This window comes from Pteropus medius, unplaced genomic scaffold (assembly GCF_902729225.1).
Source record: "Pteropus medius unplaced genomic scaffold, Ma_sr-lr_union100, whole genome shotgun sequence".
NCBI classification, from domain to species: domain Eukaryota; kingdom Metazoa; phylum Chordata; class Mammalia; order Chiroptera; family Pteropodidae; genus Pteropus; species Pteropus medius.
In genome coordinates this window covers 50,163,760-50,187,061 of record NW_024349800.1, presented here as the reverse complement: position 1 = coordinate 50,187,061, position 23,302 = coordinate 50,163,760, and the positions used below count along the sequence as shown (strand labels likewise).

Sequence of the window (23,302 nt, the reverse complement as noted above, 5' to 3'; positions counted from 1 at the left end):
TACCTTTCTTCAGAGGCTCTTATTTTAACTGTTGGAAATTCTGGGGGTGGGGGGTGGTGCTCCTTGGTCTCTATGATTTTTCCAGTACTTTATGAAGTCCAGTGCTGGACACGAAATCCTGGGAGGGCTTTGACCAGCATCGACAGAGTTCTCAAGCTCTGTGTTGGGTTTGTACCTCTCTACTTATGACACTTCCATGTGTGACTCTAAGAATAACCTTATTTTTTTAAAACTTATTCAGCTTATGGTACTCTATGATCCCCAGATCCATGCCTCCACAGAGTCTATAATGCACATAGGCCAGAGCACCCCCACTCCGACCCCCACCTCACCACTAGAGCCGTCTGAAAGGCATGAGGTCTCTAGTTGCCCCCCTACCTGGTAATCCATGGGCCGCCCAGCACTTGGCTCCATCTTAATATCTGGCTTGGACCTGAAGAGAAGAATGAACTGTCAGGCCTGGTGTAAGGGAGATTGTTTGTAGGGGAGGAGGAGGGCGCTGGCAATGATTAGACTTTGGAGAAGGTCAGAAGGACAGCGTTGTGGTCTTCAAACACTCCAGAACTGCCGGACAGAATGGGGATTCGTTCTCAGAGGCCCCAACAGAGAAGTAACAGAGAAACAGATAATAAGTCAGCAGGTTCAAATATGGGTTGGGCAGCTCTGGGATATCCCTGGGCCTGGAGCTGTTCAGTGATTTGGGGACAGGCCCGCAACTGCTGCACTCCGCATTTGCAGGGAGAGAGGTGAGAGAGACATCCAGGAAAAGAAGGCAGGGATAGGGTTAGGATGAAGCTCTTTACGGGTGCAGGCAATTGGGGATGTGGAGCTTCTACCCACTCACCGCTTGTTGGAGACATTGGTGGTGAGAGCCGTGACCGAGGCTAGAGACACGGAGTCGGGATCCAGCCCATCCCCCAGTCTAATGGCCAGGCGGTCAAGGTCCTCCATCTCCAGCACCGCTGGTTCATCTGAGGAAGAAGAAAGGCTGATCAGGAGGGCTGGACCGTGGATAGTGACGATCTTTCTCTTTTTCCTTTGGCATCCAGGAAGCTAACCATCAAATTCAATATTTACCTGGTAGCATCTGCTAAGAATGTTTTGGCCTGTATATGTACAGTGTTTCCTACCTAATCTTGATCTTTGATTTTAATTATATCTGGTCTTGCTTTTTAAATTTTAGTTGGATATAACTCTTCTATTGTATATTACATTTGCACTGAATATCATTCATGGAAGTAGGTAGGGGATAAAAAATGCATAGTTATGGACTTCTTGTAACGATAGCTAGTGTTTATTAAATGGCTACCACGTGTGGAGCATAATACCAGGTTCTTTATACACATATCTCTAGTCCTCATAGACACACCCTGCCTTAGGGAGAAACTTATCCATGTAAAATAGCTGATGGAATTCAGAACCTAACCTGGTACTGATGTGTATTAATCCAATGAGATGAAGAAATAACAGTTCTGAGAAGCTATCCAAAGTTGGAGAAGGGTACAGCTGGAATTGGCACGGAGGCAAGAGGGAGGGAGAGAGATTCCAAGGCCAGTGGGCCACACAGTGGATGCTGGGGAGGGCACTCAGGAGCCCTGAGGGTGGCACAGTGATCAGTGGGACCTGGGTCAGAAAGCTACACGCATCGCCCTTATTCGTTGCATTTTCTCCTGTCTTCCTTGTCCTCCTTGACCACTCGTTAACAACTGTCTTGCTCCTTCCTCAGCCCGCTGCTCCAGAGGGACCAGTGACACAGGCCACTGCAGCTTCCTACGGTTCACTCTGCCTTTCCTATCCCTTCCCCCACCTTCCCTGCAGCCGGGCGAGATGGCTTAGGGAAAAGCATTCTCTAGCCTCAGATTTTTTCCCCCAGATATAAGGAATTGGCCAAACGAGTTTCGATCTTTGTTACTCCCTTGTCTAATTAAAATTCTCTAGGCTTCCCTATGGAGAAAAAAAAGAATGGGAGCAAAGAGGGCAGGAGGAGCCTGTTATAAACAAACAGGCCCGCTGAGCTGGAGGCCGAGCTCTAGGCAGGTTCCACCCTCAGTCCTCCCAGCGCTCCCTCCCCAAGGACCTCGGTCAGGACCCGGCTCCACCGCCAGCCAATGGGAGGCCGGGCTCCGCCAAGGTGGCTCCGTCAGCCAATCGCAGGAGAGCCTGTTGGGGCGCTGCCGGCGGAGGGGAGGGGTTTGGTCCCTGTCTGGTGTGGAGAGGTAGTCCAGGAGCACCCGAGGGGTCGCACTGGACCGTGAGCAGGGGCGCACGTTCATACCTTGTCTTTGGGGTTCCTCCTTGTGCGGCCGGTTCTTGCCCAGCTTCATCGCAGAAAACACACTCCTCCCGGCTCTGTGAGAGGGGCCGCCAGAATAAGCAGGTGGAGGGTGATGGATCCAAGGAGGAAAACACACAAACACAAAAGACCAAACCCCGAGAGGGAACGGGAGATCCAAACCCCAACCCTTCATCTACTGGCCTCGAGATAGCTTGGGGGCCAAACTTTCCATACCGGGAGCCATGAGGCGGGATTAGGGTAGAGTAAACCCCACATTTCGTCCTTCCCCATGCCTTCACACCACTGAGGAGCAGGTCAGGACCCCAGCCACCAAGAAGGAGGCCTTCCGCTGGAAAGAACCGTTTGAACCGGAGCCCCTGGGGAGTCTGGGCTGATCTCAGCTCCGCTCAGTCCAGTCTCAGAGCTCCAAACTTTGCCAATGCCCCCGAAGCTCTTCCTCCCTGTTTCTGACCCCACTTCAGCTTGGTGGAAAGAAAGCCAGCTACCGGAGACAAAGCATCAGAACAGAATGTCGGGAACAGGACACAGAGGGACAGAGGCCAAGGAGGGGCTGGAGAATGTCGCCCAAACTAGCTGCTCAGTTCTCAGGTGGCCCCGGTGCTCAAAGCCTGTCCTGTCTTTCCCAACCTCTCTGGGCCCTGGGATTCTTCTTGGTCTCCAGCGAAAAGGAGGAAATAGGCTTTTTCTCTTCTATCTTGGGTCTTAGCTTTAAAAAGGCTCCTTCTGCCTGTTCCCTCTCACTGCAGAATCCCCGCTTCCACCAACCCCCAGGAACGTATGGCAGACTCCATAGTTCCTACCTCTTCTTCTGGCTTGATGTGGCTTTGTGCCCTCAAGTGAAGGGCCCTGCAGTCAGGGGGGTTGAAGGAAGGGGGCAGGGGTCCTCACTGTTCCTTCAGTGATGTCCCTGCAGCCGAACCTGTAATCCCTTGTGCCAGGAGGGACCAGGAGTAGGATCAGCAGGGGGTAAAGTGCAGTATTCCATTACCCCATTAATATTGCATGAGCTGGATACCTGACTCTCTCTACTTCCCATTATCCCTCCTCCTGGGTGTGGCCCTGTCATCCTGTAGGCTTAAGTGGGACGAGGTGCAGGCTCTAACCCTGAGCTCATAACAGCAGAATGTACCCATCTTTGGGTCATGCATATTCCTGTGGAGGCTTGACTATGGTTCCCAAGACCCTTGTCCTTTATGCCGGGTAATGTGAGATTAGGGGAAACCTTTCTGTCCTTGTAGAGATGGCCTAGAAAGCTCAAGCCCCTCTATTTGAGGTCGGGGAGCCAATTTCATCCCCCAAACCTGTCCCTATCCTACCTAGCCCTTTTCTTTACCCTTCATACTCTGGGCAAGACATGGAGGGGTGTGTGTCCGTATCCCAATGAAAGAGCAACCAAGAACCATCTCTCTCATGTGGCACCAGCTCAGTTTAAGAAGCACTGGCACGTTCATGATTTTCTAAGAAGGCATGAGGTGGGTGAAAAAAGGCTCGGATGATACTGATCTGTCTGCACTTTGCAGCATCGTGGTGTCTGAGACGTCATAATGGGAAGAAGGGAAAGAAAGATGCTCTAAAAAAAGAAAACGGATGCCTTTGGAATTATTTTTAAGTTTCTCCCTTCTAATAAGGGGATATATCATATATAAAACAGCAAAAAAAAAAAAAAAAAAAAAAAAAAGAAGTTACATAATCTTTCTTGACCAACTACTGTGGGCTAAAGACTTTTCCAGATGTTTGCTCATTTCATCTTCATAGCAATCCAGGAAGGGACATATGCTTCTCATTCAGTCTATAAAATCTGAGGCTCAGAGAGTTGGGATGGAAGCACAAAGCACCCGTCTCCAAGGCCAACAATGCTTCCATGGCGTCCTCGATGCTGTGACATTGCACTTCTCTTGAGTGTGAATCCCATCATCTTGACCATTTAGAACTTTGGCAAAAAGTCCCCAGGGCCTGCACTGGTACGTATAGGTGTGGGCCATCTGTTAGCACAATTTGTGTATGGAAATGTCATCTGTGAAGAGCCCCACAGACCATGCTCCTGTTTACAAAAAAAGGGGCTCATTCAAAAATAATCTAAGCGTCTACACATATTTTGGAAGAGACTACTATAAATATTAAATTATTGAGGACATAACATTGAACAGATCAATGAACTCATTAGAAACAACTGTGTGATGGTGAGAAAGGGACCATCCTGCCTGGATTACACTGAACCACCTAGTGGGATTTCTCCCTGCCTAGTGGCCTTAAAAGTAGGGGTGCCACTAGTGTGGCTCTCTACTTCCTGTCTCAGTGTTGGGATTCCTTTCCTTCCAGCCTTGCTGCTCTCCTGGATTACCCAGGAGTTTCCTGGAGGATCCTGTGCTTGACTTCGTACAGTCACTTTTTGGCCATTCCTGAGTCGTGCCATCCTTAGAGTCCCCAGCCCCACTCCATGTGTGACCCACACGATACCATCGCATGCAGCTTGTTCCAGACACACAGCTCCTCATCCCATGCCTGCTCTTGCTCTCATGCTCCCCTGGAAGGTGCTCTGAGACAGGTCAGGTCAGAAGCAGGCCCTGCTTGGAGAAGCCGGCTGCTCAGCATCCTGTGACAGGATCTGGCCATGCAGCCGGAGGCCCAGAGGTGCGGGGAGCAGAGAATCGTGGCTCTCTGACAATGGTCCAAAGGACTCATCCAAGTGGAAAAGAGCCTGGGCTTCCCTTGGGTACCTATGGCCCTTGAATTTAAAAGTCACTTTATTCCTTAAAACGAACATATTTGTAAGTAAAGATTGATAAATAAACTATACTTATGTAACCAGTCTAACCAGTCTCTACTATACCCTAAAGCAATTCAAAGATGAAACTCATCTCCCCAGATCTTGTATAATTTTAACCACCTCAAATGGGGCAGGTTCACTGGAGGTATTCCTGGGTCCTAGGAATATCTCGAAACGATGATTTGTCCCTTTATGACAAATGCAGAATGTGTAGGGTGAATGTAATTTCCAGAATTCTTACTATAGGCTCTGTGCCTGTTTGTTTCTCCTAAACTTGCTCTTCAATTCATCTGAACTGTGGGCAATAGAGTGTGATGTCATCCACTATCACTGCCCTTTGTCATTTCCCGATTGACGACGCATCAGAAGTCCACTATAGAAGAAATCTCTTTGGCCTATCGCAGCACCAGTTCCCAGAAAAGCAGCATGCTTGCTTCTCTTGACAAAGAGTAAAGGTTATTTTTTTTTTGGACATAAATGTTAACTTAATCAGGAAAATTTGGAGATTATCCTCTTGTAGACTTATAGATTTTTAAAATGTAAATTGTGGATTAGGTTACTGGTAACCTGAGGGTTGTTTTTTTTTAAAATAAAATTCTGCATTTGGTTTAGTTGAGTTCTCCAATTACTAAAGATATAATATAGTGAGAAACAGACAAAGAAAACAAGACAATAATTAGCTCATTAAAAAACTACTTTACAACCTAGTGGCTCCTCATTCATGGCTGCAAGAAAGCAGGAGAAGGAGGAGCCTCTAGGACCTTCTGAGGATTTATGGTCACATTTGGGCTTCTCCATTCCTGGATTCATCAAAGTCAGAATTCTACGTACCTAGAGTTCAGACAGCAATTTCTCACTAAAGAAAAGATTTTAAGCTTATTTCACTCATTGTAAACTCTTTTTGCATTTGTTTCTTTGCTGATTCCATGGCTCAGATTTAGAAGGATGTTACTGTGTTTGGGCGATGCACTTGGGGTCTTAGGGGAGAGCTTGGTATTCACGATGACTGGGGACATCGGCCAGACTAAATGTCATGAGCTGGGTCTCACTAGTTTGGTCTCTGTGTATTAGTCTGCATATTGTGACTTAGAAGGGCATGACTGGAAGTGAACAGCTGGCCATGGCTGCCCAGGGCTTCTGCCCTTGACTGCCTTCAGTGGGACTGTCTAGGCTCATTAGCTCGGACCTCAAGTGATCAGGAGAAACAAACTTCTACTTGACAGAAATAGAACCTGGTGCTCTTCGCTGCATTGTTTAAATGGCCAAATTTTCAAAACTTGGGGGAAATATTCCCCAAGTGCCCCTTGATGGACTTATTTCTCTTATTTTCCATGCCCTAAGTACAAGTAATTTAATAACTGTAGCCTTTACAGTAGTCTTTCAAAGTGTGCTGAATTTCAGTTAGTTTCTATTACTTCCCACATCTGGGCAGGACAGGTTGACCCTTCACACAAGAACCTGTCTCCAAAATGGCCTGTTTGCACATGCGCCTTGCCATACCAGCAAGCTGGGGGGCCCTTGTGTACTGATCCCCACATTTGCCAGGGGAGCTGGATCCTCAGCTCTCCATAGTGGTCCAACCCCTTGCAAATCTCAAGCAAACAACATCATGGAAATAGATTTCCCATCTCCCAAAGCAACCTATCCCAGAATCTCATGTACTCACAGGGGGCAAGAGTACCTGCATGGCTCCATTCTTAAGTTTTCCCCACTGCAACTTATACCTATTTCCACTTATTTCTCCTCAGCAGAGTTAGAAACTAACGAGTTTTGCTACACAATAACCTTGCAGAGATTTAAAACCAGTTTCCACACCATTTCTACTCCAGGCTAAACAGTTTCAACTTGTTGAATCTCCTCTTAAAAAATCCCATTTCTCTACCCTTTCAATTGTCACAATGCTCTACACATTAAATTAGAATAATAAATGCCAGTCTACTTTATCTCATATGTTAATTGGAAATGGGAAGAGATTAGAATGTAGTACTAGGGAACCAGCATTTACTGTGGTCCCACTGCATGCTCGCACTGTGGGGCACTTCTTAGTCCAGCTGAGGCCAGTCAAGGGATGAAGCCAGTCTGAATCCCAAGGAGCCCACGACACTTGGGAGCTGGAAATGAAGAAGGGCCTTAAAGAGCATCACATCTGTCAGACAGGGAGCCTGGGGGATGGATAAGTCATTTGTGTCTCATATGGGTCTTTTACATCTAAGCGTCCATACAGAAATCCAACTCCCTAAACCCTCTCCCTAAACGGGACCCCCAGCTCAGTGTCTGCCATCATCTCCCACACCCTTAGGATTCTGCTCCCTGGCTCCTTCTCCAAGCCTGGCACATGCTGAGCCTGAGGCATCCTTCCTTGCTCGGATCCTGGCAAATTCCAGCCCTTCAGGTCTCTGGGCCTGAGTGCTCCCCACACGGGGTTGTCGCCTTGCTATCAGGCTTTTGCTCGTGTGTAACTTGTGAGAATTGGAATTTGATATGCTTTTGTGAAAGTAAGGAATGAAGTTGAGTCCCCCAGTGTTTTTAATGGAAGCAGATACCCCAAGCCCACACCAGTATTGATCACTTTGAACCCCTATACACACAGTCCTGCTGTCCTCATGATATCCCCATGTCTGCTAATTTTTAGCTTACTGGGACCACAGTTTGGGGCAAATCTCTTAACATCTTGGGGGATCAGTTTCCCTATTTTGAAAACAAAGACCTCATTCCTGGCTTTTTAGCTCTCATTGGTGTGTTTGAAGAATTAAATTTAATTTAGGGTATAGTCAGATGCCCTAAACTCCCTGGGTCTATTGCAGACTGGTCAGAAGTTAAATCCCTGTGTTTTCGTCTCAGCTCTGCCCCGGGTCTGGGGCAAATCGCTTCTCCTCTCCGGGACTCAGGTTTGCTGTCTGTCAGAAAAGGTGTTGGAGAGAGACCCCTCCAGCATGGTCAGTGGACTCCGAGTGCCTTGTGAATTCCCTGTGATGCTAGAGATTCCTTGAGAGGACACAGGTTTCTGCAGGAGCCTGGGAGACACACATTAACCCTGGAGCCTGGAGCCTTTCCTGCCCCTTGTGTTCGGCCCTCTCATCTGGAGTCCCCTCCCGCTCTCCTCTCCCAGACCATGCCTGATCTCTCCCTCCCCCAGGAAGCCTCCGAGGGAACGAAGATGGTGAGGACCACCAGGGAATGGTCATCCCTCCTGAGCTTCCTGGGGCTTTCTGTTCCAGCCATACCCCCTTGGCCACTCAGTGTCCTCTTTGGGCCTCCAGGGCTGCATGTCCATCCGTTCAGACCCGCCTTGAATCTCTAGGGGTGAGGGGAGTGGTCATGGGCTCCTTCGGCCTCCCTAACTCCTTTGACTTCAGTCACACCCTCCCTCACAGGGACCCCTGAGGGCCTGACCCGCAGGAGTGGGGAGCCGAACAGGAAAGTGGAGGAAGCAGCGAGACACTGAAAGGAGGGAGGAGGGAGCAGAAACTGTAAGGCTCAGCCACCTGCCCCCGCCCCCAGCACCTCCCTGTCCCTCAGCCCCCAGGTGGAGAGACCGCCATTGCCCTGCAATCCCATGGTGCTGGCTTCACCAGGACAGCCCGTACCTAAGCCCTCTGACGTGGGCCATCCCGAGGTCCACACCCTGTGGTGAGGACTCTTTGAGCCCCGTGGGCTCGGCCCTGGCCTGGGACACCTACTTGTGCTCGCCATCTCTGCGTCCCTTGGTCTTCTCTCTGCCTTTGCTGAGTAGGGGGAAGAAATGAGGAGACAAGGAGATGTATGTGACACGGTGTGGACCAGAGACGCTTGCAGACTTAGCCCCTGGCCCTGCAGACCCCACGCTCCCCAGGGGCCTCCTGATCCCAAGGATTCCTCGCCCCACAGCCTCTCGCTTCAGCGAGCCAGCAGGAGGGGACCTGATAGGCCTGGGAGAGGGGTGTGGGGCTATGGTCCATTTCTTAGGGAGGGACCCAGGAGTGGGCTGGATGACCACTATCTCAGCCCCAAGCCCAGGAGAACCCAGAGCTCTGCTGAGGGAGGAGGCCTCAGGGTATCAGTTCATCTCCACACCCAGGCCAGGGTCTGCTGATTTCCAAATGTGGGTCACAAGTACCTTGGGGATGACGCAAGGTTAGATGAACCTGGCCATTGTCCAGGCAGGGACTATCCTACGCCTCCCCACCTCCTCCCTCGATCCCCTCCAATGGAGGAGGGTGGCGGGGCAGGGGTGGGGGGCTCCCAGGCTCTGAGGGATTCTGAGAGCAAAGGTGGGCCAGGGAGGTTCTGAGTGTGCAAAAGTCAGCGAGCTTAGCAAAGAGCCAGAACAGTACTCTTTTCCCGATTTAAGGAGGTTTTCAGAAAACCCTTCTGGAATATCCTTTCAATGCTTCCCTGATGCTGTGGCCATAAGGATGAAGAAAAGAAAATGAATAACAATCAGCAAATTTTTTCCTCCTCACACTTTGTCCTGGCACAGAACTTGCCCGGGTAGACATGACTCCCTGTCCCAACAATTCAGGACCCAAAGTCCTAGAGAGGTGACAGCTGAAGTCCAGCTATGGTCAGTCATCCTGGTCAGTCTGCAATTCTTTTCCAACAAGTTAACATTAGCCAGGTCTCTGGCTGCCGAAAGCGGCTGAGACCACCGAGCAGAGAATAGGGAAGGGGAGAGACTGTCTCAGTAGCCCTGCTCTGGCCCCAGACCCAGCTGGTCCTGCTGCTGGTCTGGCGTGGGCCCCCACTGAGACCCCCTGAGTGCTGTGTGGGATTTGCTTCAGTGGAGCTGGGGCTCCAACGAGCTTTTGAGAATGGGGGCCAAATAGGAGATTTACTGGCCCCAGCCTCATGTTAATCCAGGCAGGGCTGCCTCTCTGAATTATCGATCCAGGTTTTGAAGGAAGTTTGTTTATTTGTTCATTGTTTTTAAAGAATGCTGTGACCCTAAAGAGTTTGAGAACGTTTGCAGTAGAGGAACCAAAAGGGGAAGTATCTCCTGACAGTGGGCAAGGGCGGGGCGGGAAGGTGGGCTTTGTGAAGCTGAAGGATAAAATATGATCTTTTTCTCTTTCCCTTTGGATTTTGCTCTGAAATCACAGAGAAGTGTCAGGCTGGCCCAGAGGGTGCTTCTCAGGCACACGGCAGGCCGGAGCACAGCATGTACCCTCAACCTGGACACGCGGCACACACCGCCTCCGATACATCTGCCTGTCCGCTTCTCAAACAATCCAGCCTACTGGACTGACGAAGGGGCCATACACAGGTGTAGACCCTGAGTGTGGAAATGGGAAAAGGAAGAAGGCTCTCTGTGAAAAAATAATATTCTCATGATTTCACGACAACCACTATTGTGACTACAACCAACATGAGCAATAATGACTGCAAGGCCTGTGCCGAGCGCTCTGACATGCTTTGACATATCGCATCCATCTATCTCATGAGCTCGAAATTATTATTACCCCCAGTCACTCAGCCGCAAGCACTGGGGGTGGGATTTGACCTCATGGCGGTCCTTGTTGCTAGGGGACCTCTCCATGAAGCCCTGGACGGGCCTAGCTTTCCTCCTAGAGTCCACACTGTGTTTTTAGTGTCTCAGTCTGGCCAGGTAAGTTCTGTACCTCAGGCAGTGTTCCCTCCCTGTGAGCCCCAGTGTCTTGGCCTCGGTTTCACGCCACCCCTCCCTCATGCTCCCATCCCCACAGCTCCCTGTGCACGGTTAAGAGCAGCCACAGGGCAGAGGATCAGAATGGCGGCCTCTGGGGAACTCTAGGGTTTGCTGGGATGCAAGTGCTTCCCGGTGCGAAGCCTCCTTGAGCACTCAGTCCTAGGTGGGGGATGGGGGGGACTGCAACCTCAGGTGAAATGGCTGGGTTTGGGAGGAGTCTCCTGAGCACTGCTTCACACCGAGTCCCAGCATGGCCCTGACCTTGGCTCCTCTGGGCTGCTGGGGAGCTGTGACACATCTGGAGCTCGGCCTGGTGAAGGGTGCAGGGGGGTGTGAGGGGAACATGGGAACTGGTAAAGCAGCACTCTAGGGGTGAGGCTGAGTGTGCTGACCCCATATACCCATGTCTATGTACACCCCAGGGCATACACTCCATGCTCGTCTGTTAGAGCCCCCAGCCATGCACACCTGCCCCGCTGTCCTCCGGCCCCCGGCAAAGGAGGGAGGTATCTGGCTTCCTCTGGAGTGGAAGAACGATCCTTAAGGAGAATAAGAAAAGTGTCTCCCCACTGATCCCCCAAGATGAGGCCTAGCAGAGAGGAGCCCAGCAGGAGCCCCTACATTCCCAGGGACACCAGGAGGGTCGGGCAGAAGGAGGTGGGCCATGGCGGGCAGGAGGGCCAGGCAAGTGGAGAAAATGCAAAGGAGAGTCTGAGAATACAGGCAATTCACAGGAGAGCCCCGAATCTCTGGAGTGCGGCCGCAAGAGGAAAGCGGGGCTCTTTTCTTTGTCCTCTCTGAGGTGTGGCTCCTAGAGTCACGTCAGCAGCAGAATCCAGAAACCAGCCCTGTGTGCAGCAGCTTCCGGCCTCACACTCACACAGAGGGATAATATATGTGCGTGTGAGTGTGTGCAGACATGAGCACTTGTGTGTGTATGTGCACGTGTGTTCTGAGTCTCTCTTTGGAGACTAAGGCAGATGTATACTGACATGCAAGGGCCCAGAGCCCTGATTTTGTGCTTCTGAGAGCAAAGCACTCATGGGTTGGCGATTCCTTCCTTCTCTGCAATACCGACAGCGGGGGCGGAGTGGGGGAGAGGGTATGGGGAACCCTGAGAGTAAGTGACACCCGCCCTGGCCCCGGGATGCTGTGAAGCTCCAGCTTTGTATGGGTGGGATGGCCAGGGCTGAACAGGAGCTTCATCCACATCCTGGCCGCTCTTGTGGGGCTGAGAAGAACCTGCTCAGCACTGCCGGAGCCACGGCTGCCCTCTTGGCTACCCAGAGCTCCCAGAGAGTTGTTTCCCATGGGTGCTACCCGCAGGATCCAGAGTACCCCAGGGTCTCTCGGGATGTCAGAGTTGGAGGGGAGCCAGGACAGTCAACCCATTCCTGGTACTGACCCCGAGGGGTTCGTGACTTGCCCAAGGTCACTCATCTAGTTTAGTTAGTGGCAGTCAGGATGAGACTTAATGGAACTTGGCTCTCCTGGTTCAGAGCCAGCGCTGCTTTTCCTGCGATTGATGGCCCATAGATGGCTTCCAACCTTGTCCCCAGAAAGCTCTTTCTCAGAGTCCCCTGCAGTCTCAGACAGCCCCTACCAAGCTCTTTTCTACAAAGGACAGAGGACAGGGATGGTTCCTTTCGTGTAGCATCCTGGGCTCCCCACCTGGTCCCTGCTCCTCCTCTCACCATTTCCAGCCAGATTCTTTTGCATCATCCAGCTGCCAAGAACCTGTTTGTCAACAGTCCTTATATAAGGTAGCACCCGGCACCCCAGTTACAACCTGTCCCTCTGTCATCACTTTGGCTCTCCCGGCAACAGGTTCTCATTGTTCTGCGCCCCATTTGACAGGTTAGGGGAGACGGTAAAGAGGGTTTGTGACTGCACAGGGGTCGCAGGCTGGTAAGACCTTATTACTCTGACTCCCCAGCAGGCTTCCAGGGTCCCTTAAGCTTGTAGCTGCGTGTGTGTCTGTGATGCGTGTGTGTGTGTCTGTGATGTGTGAGTGTGAGTGTGTGTGTGTGTGTTGGGGGGGGCCTTGGTTCAAGTGCAATGAAAGAAAACATATTTGTTCAATAAAAGTATCAAATTCAGTTCCATTAATTTAGAATCTGTGTTTCTGGGGAACAGGAACTGAATTAATTTTTCTTGGAAGGGAAAAGGTGGAAGGAGACCAGAGGGAGATGATTGCAATGGCAGGGAAACATCCCCTTTTCTCAAAACGCACCCCATTCTTAGACGCATCGTCAACTCACCTGCATTTTACACGTTATCCCCACTGACCTAGGAACCTACAGACAGCGTTTCACTAGCCGAGATTCTGTCTCTCTGGACTCTAAGAGGAATACCATTGTGCTTCCTTTTTTTTTTTGTAAAAATAGCATATTTGGAAAGCACAGGTCTGGACACAGCTTCCTGTGACCTGTGTGGCAAGACATTTGCAGGTGTGAATCCTGGACACTGAGGATGCCAGGATGCGTTTTTCTCAACAGAAGAGAGGCTGGGTCCTAACCAGGACCTCTGGCTTCTCTCTGGCAGGAAGAGGCTGCCCTCACTTGGGCCTTCAACTGGGCCAGGGCAGAGGCCAGGCTGCCTGAGGCTAGTCTGGCGCTGCTGGATCTTGGACCAGAGAGATCAGGGCCTCTGCCTATCTGCTTCTCCTAATCTCTGAGGAAGCAGAAGGTCTAGCCTCTTCCTCTTGTGTGAGGGGTCAGCCTCCTGGAACTTGCCTCTCTCAGAGAGGGAGAAGCCTGGATCCTCAGGCAAAGCCCGGCCACCCTGCTGCCTCCTCAGTGAGTTCTGGAGTGGGGGTTGCTGCAGAAACACCTTCTTGCCTCTCATATGTCTCTCTAGCATCTCAGCCCTGTACTCTGAATCCAGTCAGGCCTAGAGGGGCCTTCCAGAGGGACCAGACATCAGCCCTATGTCTTTGGGGGCAGTGGGCACCCAGAGAGTCCAGCCTGTTACCTGCGGAAGCTCTTCTCCCCCGGTGGCCGGGCGCTGGGGCGGGAGCCGGGGAGCAGCCCGTCTGTCTCCTGGCTTTCCTTTTCTTCCTCTTGAAGGGACTCATCCCCCAGGAAGTCCCCATCGTCCCAGGAGCCCACCGTGCCATCTGTGGCCTGATACCGGACCTCCAAGCACAGACTGGTCTGGAGGGAGAGAGACAGGTGGTGAGCAGCTGGGACTGCAATCATAATCCCACACAGTCCTCTGCTTTGTGCTGTCCGCAAAGTGCTTGCCCACCCTTGACTCGTCGGAGGGAGGCAAGCTGGGTATTATCTTCCCTCGACTCTCTTTTTGCAGATGAGGAAACAGGCTCAGAAAGATGGACATGCACAGACTCAGTCAACTTAATGGGCTCCCATGTTGGGTTCTATTCCTCCAAGGTGGGGACCTGCCTTGGACAGCTGAGTGGACCCTCTGAGTCCGCTGTGTACATAATCAGGAGTATCATTCAGTGTCCGCAGTGGGTACGTCATCCCCTCTCCCTTAGAGCCAGGGTTGCCTGCAGGGATGAGGAGTGGAACGCGCCTGAAATCAGCTGACTCCCTCACTCCTGATGGTCATTGGAGATGTGATGAAGTGAGCTGAGGTGCCCTTCAGGAGAGGAGCCCAGGCCCTGGACACCTTCCAAAGGCGTGAGGTCAGCTCTTCCTCCTGCTCATCCAACATCCGCCCTTCTACCCTGGAAATGAAGGGACCTGGGGGTGCCCTGGGATTTTTCCTCATGGAAAGTGAAGCCCCAAACCTGGGCCCAGGCTGTGCACTTAAGAATACTGACTGGGCTCCTCACTCTATGTCCTTGGGCCACTTACCTTCTTTTGGCTCCCATCACTCCCCAGTGCGAAGGGAAAACTCATTCTATCGCTTCCTCAATTCGCACAGGTGCTGAGAGTGCCCCCCACTCACACTTGCCCTTCCTTACAGGTGCGGGGGTGACTCACTTTTGAGACCCACACGGCCGACCTTTGCTAAGTGGGTGGACCTCCAAATGCCCAGGCTCGGATTTCCCAAGAGAAGGAAAAGGTGCACACATGTCTGAACCCTCACTGTGCTAGACATTGTGCTAACAACATTCATCTGATCTCAACACTTCAATCTGCCCTACCTAACATAATAGAGAGGTTAAACTACTTGCTCAAAGTCACACAGCCAGGAAGTGCTGGAGCTGGGATTTGAGCTTAGCCTGCCTGCCTCCAAGGCCCATGTCCTTCCCACTGAACCAATGTGAACCCCTTTGCTGTGGCCAAGTATGTTGTGGTGGGAAAATGGTGGTCTGGAGTTGGGAGCCTGGGGTCCCGGTGCTCGCTCTGCTGTTGACCAGCTGTCTGACCTTGACCAAATCCATTCTCCATCCAGGACGTCATAGTTCTCATCTGTAAAATGGGCAGCAGGTGGGTGGTAGGTGGGCTAGATGATCTGTCAGTCCTTCCCTCACTGAATTCCTAAGTTTGATTCTAGAAACATGGGGCACGGGTCGCAGGCTGTTCTTTGCCCACTTCCCCCCTTCTCTCTCACCTGACTTCTCACTCTACTCTCTTCCTCCAGGCATCTAGTTCTCTTCCAAGTCCTCTGTTCTCACTGGTGTGTAGCTTGCTCTGCATCACCTCTCCCTTCACTGGAGTGACTGAGACTCCAGCGCCCTGGCTTCAAGAAGCTCCCTCCCACCCGTACCTACCTACGCATGGAAAGAATTACCAGGCTGGGGCCAAGCTGAGAAGCCTCAAATGTTCTCCTTGTTCTCAGCAAGGAAGTGTCTTGAGACACTAAGGCACCGTGGGATTTCTGTCCCACCGTTGACACTCTTCAGAGAGGATTCCTTCCTTTCTGGCTCCCTGTGGCCTCAATCCTGCCTTCTGAGGCTATTCTGCTGGCTACTACACAGGGCCAGATGCAAAACTCTGGTGGGGGAACCATGGTATAGTTCCATGTTACACTGGGTAAACTGAGGTTGGGAAACAGTAGCTAAGTATTATTTTACATATCCTATGAGCACTTACTATGTGCTTAACTATTCTAAGTACTTCCCGTGTATTCTTTTAATCCTGTGACGTAAATACTATAATTTCGCTTACTTTGCAGATGACATGTAACCTGCCCGAGTCACATAATTAGTAAGTAGCCTAACTAAGGTTTGCACCCAGGAGCCATGCTTCTCACCACTGTGCCAAACTGCCCATGAAGGGACACAAATGAGCCCCAGGGGACAGATGCGTCAGAGCAGAGCTGGCGTCTGGGCACCCAGATTGGTTTATTTCCTTCTTTGTTAGAACATGTTTTAAATGCCTACAGACTGTGCATTCTTAGAGCCTGTGTGCTCTTATTCGAAGTGCTGGGATGTGATGTGACAAATGGAATAGAAAGTGAGGTCCCTGCCCTCACAGAATGGCTAGTCTTAAAGAGGAGCCGAGACAGGTGTGCAGAGTGAAGACCATGCCGGGAGTGGGCAGCAGGGCTCAGCCTGGCCTTTGGATGACCAGAGAGAACTCTTCAGTGGTTCCTGAGCTGGGTCCATACGGGGTCTTCGGTGGAGAAGGGAGGGCATCCCCAGTTGCCCTTCTCGAGCTCTCTCACTGCAAGAAGGACTGCGATGTCCACCTTGGGAGAGCGGACACTGCCATGCCTGAAGGGCTTTGGTTGCCGTGATCTGGCAGAGTCTGACTTGAGTCTCCTCCTCCAGCCTCATCTCTCCATTTATGATGAGCATCCCCCAGATCACACTCTGGATAGGGGAAGGGAGGTGAAGCAGATCCCCAAGTGACCCCATAATAGGCAATATCAGGGACTCTCTGGGGCACACCCACCTTGATGATAGCATTATTGTCATCAATCAGTGTGTCAGTCACCTCCACATGGTTCTCCTCCACCACCTTCTGCAGCACCATGCGGAAGGTCCCAATGAGCCTGTGAATGGCAGGGGACATGGTGGCGTCAGGTGAAGAGGCCAGACTGAGGAGTCCAAGGGTCTGTGAGTGGCTGGAAAGGAGGTGAATGAGCTGGAGAGAGGGAGGGTTTGCTCAGGCTCCAGGCTGGGGTGGGAGAAGGTGGCCCTGAGGCCAGGTGGCATGTCCAAGAGCGTACATGACCCCTAACAACTAGAAGTTTGACTTGAGGGCAGTGAGCACCAGTTGGGGAAAATGTTCACAGACTGGGGGACAGGGTGGTAGTGGAGCCTTTTGCTTCTCAGATATGTGAATTAGGGTTCAGCTGAGCCCCTGCAGAGCAGAATAGAGGCTGTTGGGAAGGACCAGAGGTTCCTGGACACACCAGTAGCTCCTCCCTCTCCCACATCCCTAACCATGAGCAAGGTGTCTACCCCACTGACACCACTGGCTCATTCTTCCATTCTGCCTGAGGGCGAGGACCTATCTGATTGCAGGATCCTCATATTCTCAGCTGCACAGCATGGGAGAGGCAGTGCAGTGCTGTGAGGAGTAGTCTTAAAGTCAGAGAGACTGGGACTTGAAACCCAGCCCTGACACTTACCAGCAAGTCACCTACTTCCCAGGCGATTTTCTTATGTTCTCTGAGTTCCAGGTCTCCCCCAAGAGGAGCTAAGAACCCCTACTTGACAGAGTCGTTGTTTATGGGACTAACTGAGATCCCCTGTGCCAAGTTCTTATCAGAGTGCCTAGCACATAGTCAGTACCCTAAAAGCAGTCCTGATGTTATTGAGGGGGTGCCCAATACCGTCAGCCTCTCCAGGGCAGGGACTGTTTCTTTTTTGATATTTTATTTTATATTTCTGGCACACGAAAGATCTCAATACCTGCTGGCTGAATTAATGAACAACAGTGGGTGCCCCATAAATGCTGACCGAGTTGACTTGAACCCCATTCCACCCTGTGGTTTGAAGGTTATTGCTCTAGAGAGAACAGGGATTCAGAGAGATATTCTCACAAGGTGACACTGCATGGGGTAAATTAAAACACACACACCATTTCTGACTAACAGGGCAAAAGCTGAGGGGGACATCCACAGTGTGTGAGTACTGGAGGGACTTGGGGCCCTCTCATGCCGTCCTTCATTTACAGAGAAGGAAGACGAGGCCGAGAAAACAGGATGAGACGCAGCTAATTAATGGCAAATCCAGGTGAGGTGAGGTGTCAGGTGAATTATGACATTAACAGACGTGTTTGATCTCAGACCATCCTGAGTGCCATAAAGGATAAACACTGTTTTTTGTTTTTTTTGAAAGCCTCACATCTGTGTGAGGGCGGGGGGAAGAGGCAGGAGCAGCCATGTTGGATGAATAGGAAAGGCTCCCTTCCGGAGCTCAGAGCCCCACCTGCCAGCCCACCCTCCCTCCCTGAGGGCAGAACTGCTCACGACATTCTTCCACTACACAGCCTGAGTAGGCTTCTAGGAGCTTCTCAGACCTGGCCCTTCTTCAGCCTCACCTCTTTTGGTTCTAAATCAGTGGTTCTCAAACGTCAGCATGAACAGAATCATCTGGAAGGCCCGTTAAAACAGAAATGATGGGGACCCACCCACCCCTAGTTGCACGGGCAAATGTTTAATGACTGGCTGGGGGAGGGGAAGGGCAGGCCTGACCGGAAGCTTTTGTGACTTCCACATTGTACGTGGTCCTCTCACCCCCATGGCCAATTTCAGGCTTCCGGGTGAAGTCATTGAACTCAGAATTGGGAGAGACTGGTAGCATCTTCCCTCTGAAGCTGGTAAGATCTAGCTCCAGCCCACCACTGGCCCAAGTCCAGGGAGTCTGATTCAGGGTGGGGCCTGAGGAAGTGTGTTTCTGACAAGTTTCCTGGTGATGCTGGTGATGCTGGCCCGAGAGCACACTCAGAACCCTCTGTTCTGCCACTGCCCTTTGCCAGCTGGAACTTTGGCCTGCTTTAGTTTCTACTAGGAGCCACTGAGCACCTGCTGGGTGCTGGGCGCTCGGGGACATCTTTCTCTAGATTTCCTAGGAGGCCGAGGAAGGCCCAAGGATCAGCAGAGATGCTGCAATGTGACAAGACACCCCCAGGGGGCAGGATGGGGCTATTTCCCCCACTTACCTCCTCACCCCTGCAAGTGCTCAGAGAAACCTCCAGCGCCTTCCAGGCTTAAAGGTCAGAGTCAAAGACCTTTAGACTTAAGAGGGGCTTGAGAGGGGAGCTGGTCCAGCATTCCATGAAGAAGGGGTCCCTCACACATCCTGCCTGATGCCTTGTGATGGGATCTCACGACCCCACAGCTACTCTTACTGCTCGTCCATTTTGGCACAGCTTAAGCCGCACAGTAAGCTGTCTGCCTCTGGAAAACCCCCGACTCCTCACACCCTGACCCACATCCTGTCCATATACAAACTAAACGCCATCCCTAAGAGGAGGCAGTGTAGACAGTGGAAAGAGCCTGGACTCTGGAGTCAGACAGAGGTGGGTTCGCCCAGCAGGGTCTAAGGGAGATTCTGTTACCTGGTGGCTGTGTGACTTTGGCTAGTTCTCCAACCTCTCTGAACTTTGTTTTTTTGTTCCCATCTCCCCAAAGGAGGTGATGCCACCGGATTCATTGTGCGGTGGCGAGAACACTGGAATGAAACACCAAGGCACTCGGATGTCGGCTGTCTGGAGGGCCTACGCAGGGCTGGTCTCCTTTACAGGATGGGCTCTGGGGGCAGATGCTGAGCTTCACAGAGCGGAGGCCAACCGAGGCCCAGAGGGTGGGGCTGGAACCTTGGGAGATGGCTTGGCCAGAGGAATCGGCTTGTCACCCCTCTGTGTGATGGCTTGGGGGCTTTAACATCTAATGGTTCCCCCCAACCTACCAAATAGAAATGAAAAATAGTATTCTTTGAAACAGGCAATTGATATATCTTAGTCTTGTGTAAAATAGGAAAAATTTTATTTTATTATAAAATTTGTATAAAACTGCTTTCTCTACAGGTCTATAATGTACCATCTAAACAAAAAACAGTGCTTGCTATGAAAATGAGCTTCAGAACAAGTGCTGTAATGCTGCTTCCAACAGAATGCTGCCCCTTGGCCACCTCTGTGGACAAGAAGGAAGCCCTGGCTCTGGGGTGCGTGGTGACTCCCCAACCAACCCCTCCCACCCCAGCTGCCCTTTGCAAACTCAGTGGGGTCTGCTTATTGCTCTTGCATCTCTGGGTGGGTTAGCACGAAGCGGCCTTCCGGGGCCACCCAGGAGGGGTAACTCACATGCCCCTTGGACAGCGGGGTCCTTCCCTGGAAATGGAGGTACAAGCCCTTTGTTCTGGGGAAGGAGGTCTGGCTGGAAGCCCTGGCCCTGCCCTGAGCCTGAGCTGTGTGACCCCAGATAAGGGCTTGTCCAGGAGTCAGTTTCCCCCAGGCAATTAGGTGAAAATGTTGGAACCTAATCCACTGTCTTCTGACAATCTCCCTCATGTAGCCCATTCAGGTTACTCATCGAAAAGAGACAGCACTCCCCATGGGGCCCACAGCCACCCAGGAGGCTGTGCTGGCCTCCAAGGAGGATTCCCAGGTGATTAGCCACCAGGGAGGGGGCCTCAGGCACAGCCCACAGACTGACCACAATAGAGCTGCTGCCGGGCACCAGGACCTGTCAATAATTCATTGCTTTCCCCTGGGAGCTGGTGTCAAGTGCCCAAAGCAGCTAGGTCCCTACTGCTCTCCTGGCTCCTGAATTATTCAGGAGCCCCAGGAGACTGGCACCTGGGTCAGGCCCTCCCCCATCAAAGGTCCTGGACAGGCAGGAGGAGACTCATAAGATCCTCTGGGCCCAATACCTCGTCCTCAAAGGGAAGTCCTCATTCAGAGCAGACCTGAGGGTCTCCTAGCCTCTGACGAGGACACTTCCTTCACATCAAATTTCCTCCTCCTCCCAGCAACCCCCGGTACCATGGGGTGAGGGGCCAGTTTCCAAGAAGCTCTCCATTCCTAGGACAAATCCCTTTCTCTGAGATGGGCAGTGACGAGATTAGGCCCATAGGTTCCATTTCTCACACCAGCCTCCTTTATCTCAGTTTCCCCAAATGCATCATCAGTCATGTGACTGGCTCTCACCCTGGAGTGCCTTGAACTCTTCAGAGAAGACAGAGCCGCTCTGATTCCTACTCCCAGACCCTCCCACTCTATACACCCTCTGCTTCTCGACCCCACAGGAGCATTTATTCATTTACTCATTGTGCAAAGCCATGGGGGCTTGCTGGGTGCCAGGCATCATCCCAAGCAGAGGGTGTGTTTTTGCTGGATGGTGAGCCCAGTGCAAACCCCAGAGGCTTCCCCTCAGCTCAGCTGCCCCATGAGAAGGAGCCTGGTGACTGAGCTGGGCCACAGTGGGGGCAGGAGGTTGTGGCCTCAACCATCCCTCTGGCTCGATCCTGGCAAACACCAGATAGGCCTTTTCTTTGGCTCTGGGAACAGAGTCCTGATTCCAAGGTGTGAAAACGTGAGCCCCTCCTGACTTCAAGCACTCCACCCTCCACCCCGACCCCCAGACCCCCCGGCAGGCCTGTGTCAAGGCGGCCCTGTACATTCCTCTGACCGCCACTCCTTCCCCCATCCCAGCTCTGCAGCCAGCAGTGCTGACATTCTTCAGGCTTCCGAGGAAGTGGTAGGGCCCCCTTCCATCAGACCCAGGCACCCCCCACCCCTTGTGGGGTATCCCGCCTTCTCTTGGGTGGGGGCAGAGAGGGCAGGGAGAGGGAAAGAAGAGAATTAGAATAAGACACCCCCCATCTGTCTCCCTCTTGTTGGCATTTTAGAGCAAGTAATTATAGCCTTAAACGTCAGCATATCCATTGTTATGATAGTCAGTTTCCCAAACAATTTACCAAATACTTCTGATTTGTTTATAGCTGGAGTTTTAATGTCTTCAAAGGTTTCTAGCATTTCTGTGGGCAGCCCAGCAGCTTCTATCGTAAACGATTTACCAGTCCTTCCCATCCTCAGCGTCCACCATAACTGCTCACATACCCTGATTTCTTGGAGTTTGAGGATTGAGAAGGAGAGGAAGAAGACACATCCTAGCCCGGCTCTACCGTTATCAACTCATGTGGCCTCAGTATCCTCTCTGAGGCTCAGTTTCCCCATCTGCATAGCGAGGGTTGCACTGGCTGAGCTCTGAGGCTCCTGGATGCTCTGCCACCTACCTATGGGCCCCCACTGGGGTGCCTGGATGTCCTTCCTGGCCCTCAGCTTCTGATTCTGCTTTTTCCTCCGCGTCTGCATTGTTGTGCACATGGGCCCTCCTCCTGTTCCTATTTCTCCTGTCCTCACAGGTTACTCGGCGTCTCACCTCAGGGAAGAAGGCCATGCTTCATCTTGGGGGCCCCGGTGGGTGTCTCACCGACCTTTCTTGTGGCTGCCAGAGACAGCTGCCTGAATGGTGTGACATCCTGAGAGGTCAAGTAGGACGGCCCCTCTGCCTTAATCACCTTCACTGTGGCCCTGGCAGCAGGCCTGAAATGCCCACACCCCAAACTCAACTCAGATCTGCAGGTTTTCAAGGAAAACTACAGAATCCTACCAGCCCCGCCGGTTCAGCCCTTCCTGATTCAGAAACCCCTCAAAAGCGTCGTGGCCCCACCCTCTGCCAACCCTCCCCCATCACAGCCGTCTCCCCGCAATGCAGCCTGGTCCTGGTCCTGCTTCTAGGCACACATCTCTTTCCTCTTCCACATGGCAGAAAACCTTAGGGGACAGGCACAGTGCCTTAAACCCGCATTTAGTTCCTCCGGTGTCTAGCACAGCGTCTGCCCGGTGCAGAGTATTTGCTCAGGAAATGTTTGATGAGTGACTGAAAGACTGGAAGGAGGGGTGGATGGATGGATGGATGGATGCATGAACATGTCCTCTGTGATTTTCTCCTCCAGGCTCTCATTCCCTTGTTATAAAATAAGATTTAGTCCCTTCCCCCAGTGTCTACAAGCCAGTGCCTACTGGTGTTGTCTCTAACTGGCATGAGAACAGTGAAAACTTTGTCTCCTGCTCTGATTGCTCTGCTTCTATGAATACAATCTAGCATTAAGTCAACGTTTCTCTTGTTTGTAGTCTCCCCTGTTGCGTTGTACCGAGCTCTTAGCAAATAAGACCCCTATGCCTTTTCGGATGTGTTGCTGTTCAGGCGCGATGCCCTCCAGCTTGTATGAGAGCAACTGGTTTTTGAACCCAAGGTAGAAATGACATTTATTATTTTTAGTCACCATTCCAGGCCATTCAAATCATTCTGAATTCTGCTTGTCGCCCACAGAGAAGGCTGGGAACTACTTTTCTTGAACCTCTAGCGGTGACGGTGCTCACATGGGAGCTGCACTTCATCGCAGAGTGTAAGCTCCGTGAGGGTAGATGCCTCACTGTCCTCAGCACCTGGTTCTGTGCCTGACGCCCAGTAGGCACTTAGTAAACATACGGGGAATGAATTAATGAACAGACGTCTGTCTCACTTAATTCTCACAGCTTACCCTTGAGGTAAGCACTTACCCTTTTTCCAGGTGAGTATATTGAATTCGAAGAGGTTATGTAACTTGTCCAGGGTCACACAGTAGATGGCTGGGCTGGGGTCTGAGAGATCAAGCTTGCCTGACTCCCAAAATCATCATACCAAACTTCCCCAGAGCGCTTGTCAGCCACAGGTGTGACAA

At 51.7% G+C, this 23,302-nt stretch overlaps 1 protein-coding gene across 4 annotated transcripts in view; it reads right to left on the bottom strand.

The window, feature by feature from the left end:
* OTOF (otoferlin) overlaps positions 1 to 23,302 on the bottom strand; it is a 90,514-nt gene that overhangs the window by 38,678 nt on the left and 28,534 nt on the right. For 3 of the 4 annotated variants that reach the window (XM_039887613.1, XM_039887614.1, XM_039887616.1), the window contains exons 4-8: positions 16,518 to 16,617; positions 13,681 to 13,862; positions 2,276 to 2,349; positions 845 to 971; positions 379 to 433 (exon numbers count right to left, since the gene is read on the bottom strand). In XM_039887613.1, coding sequence (XP_039743547.1) covers positions 379 to 433; positions 845 to 971; positions 2,276 to 2,349; positions 13,681 to 13,862; positions 16,518 to 16,617 — 538 coding nt within the window. Of the gene's footprint in view, positions 1 to 378; positions 434 to 844; positions 972 to 2,275; positions 2,350 to 8,743; positions 8,789 to 13,680; positions 13,863 to 16,517; positions 16,618 to 23,302 lie in introns of all 4 variants that reach the window. The other variant, XM_039887615.1, reaches the window with a different exon arrangement.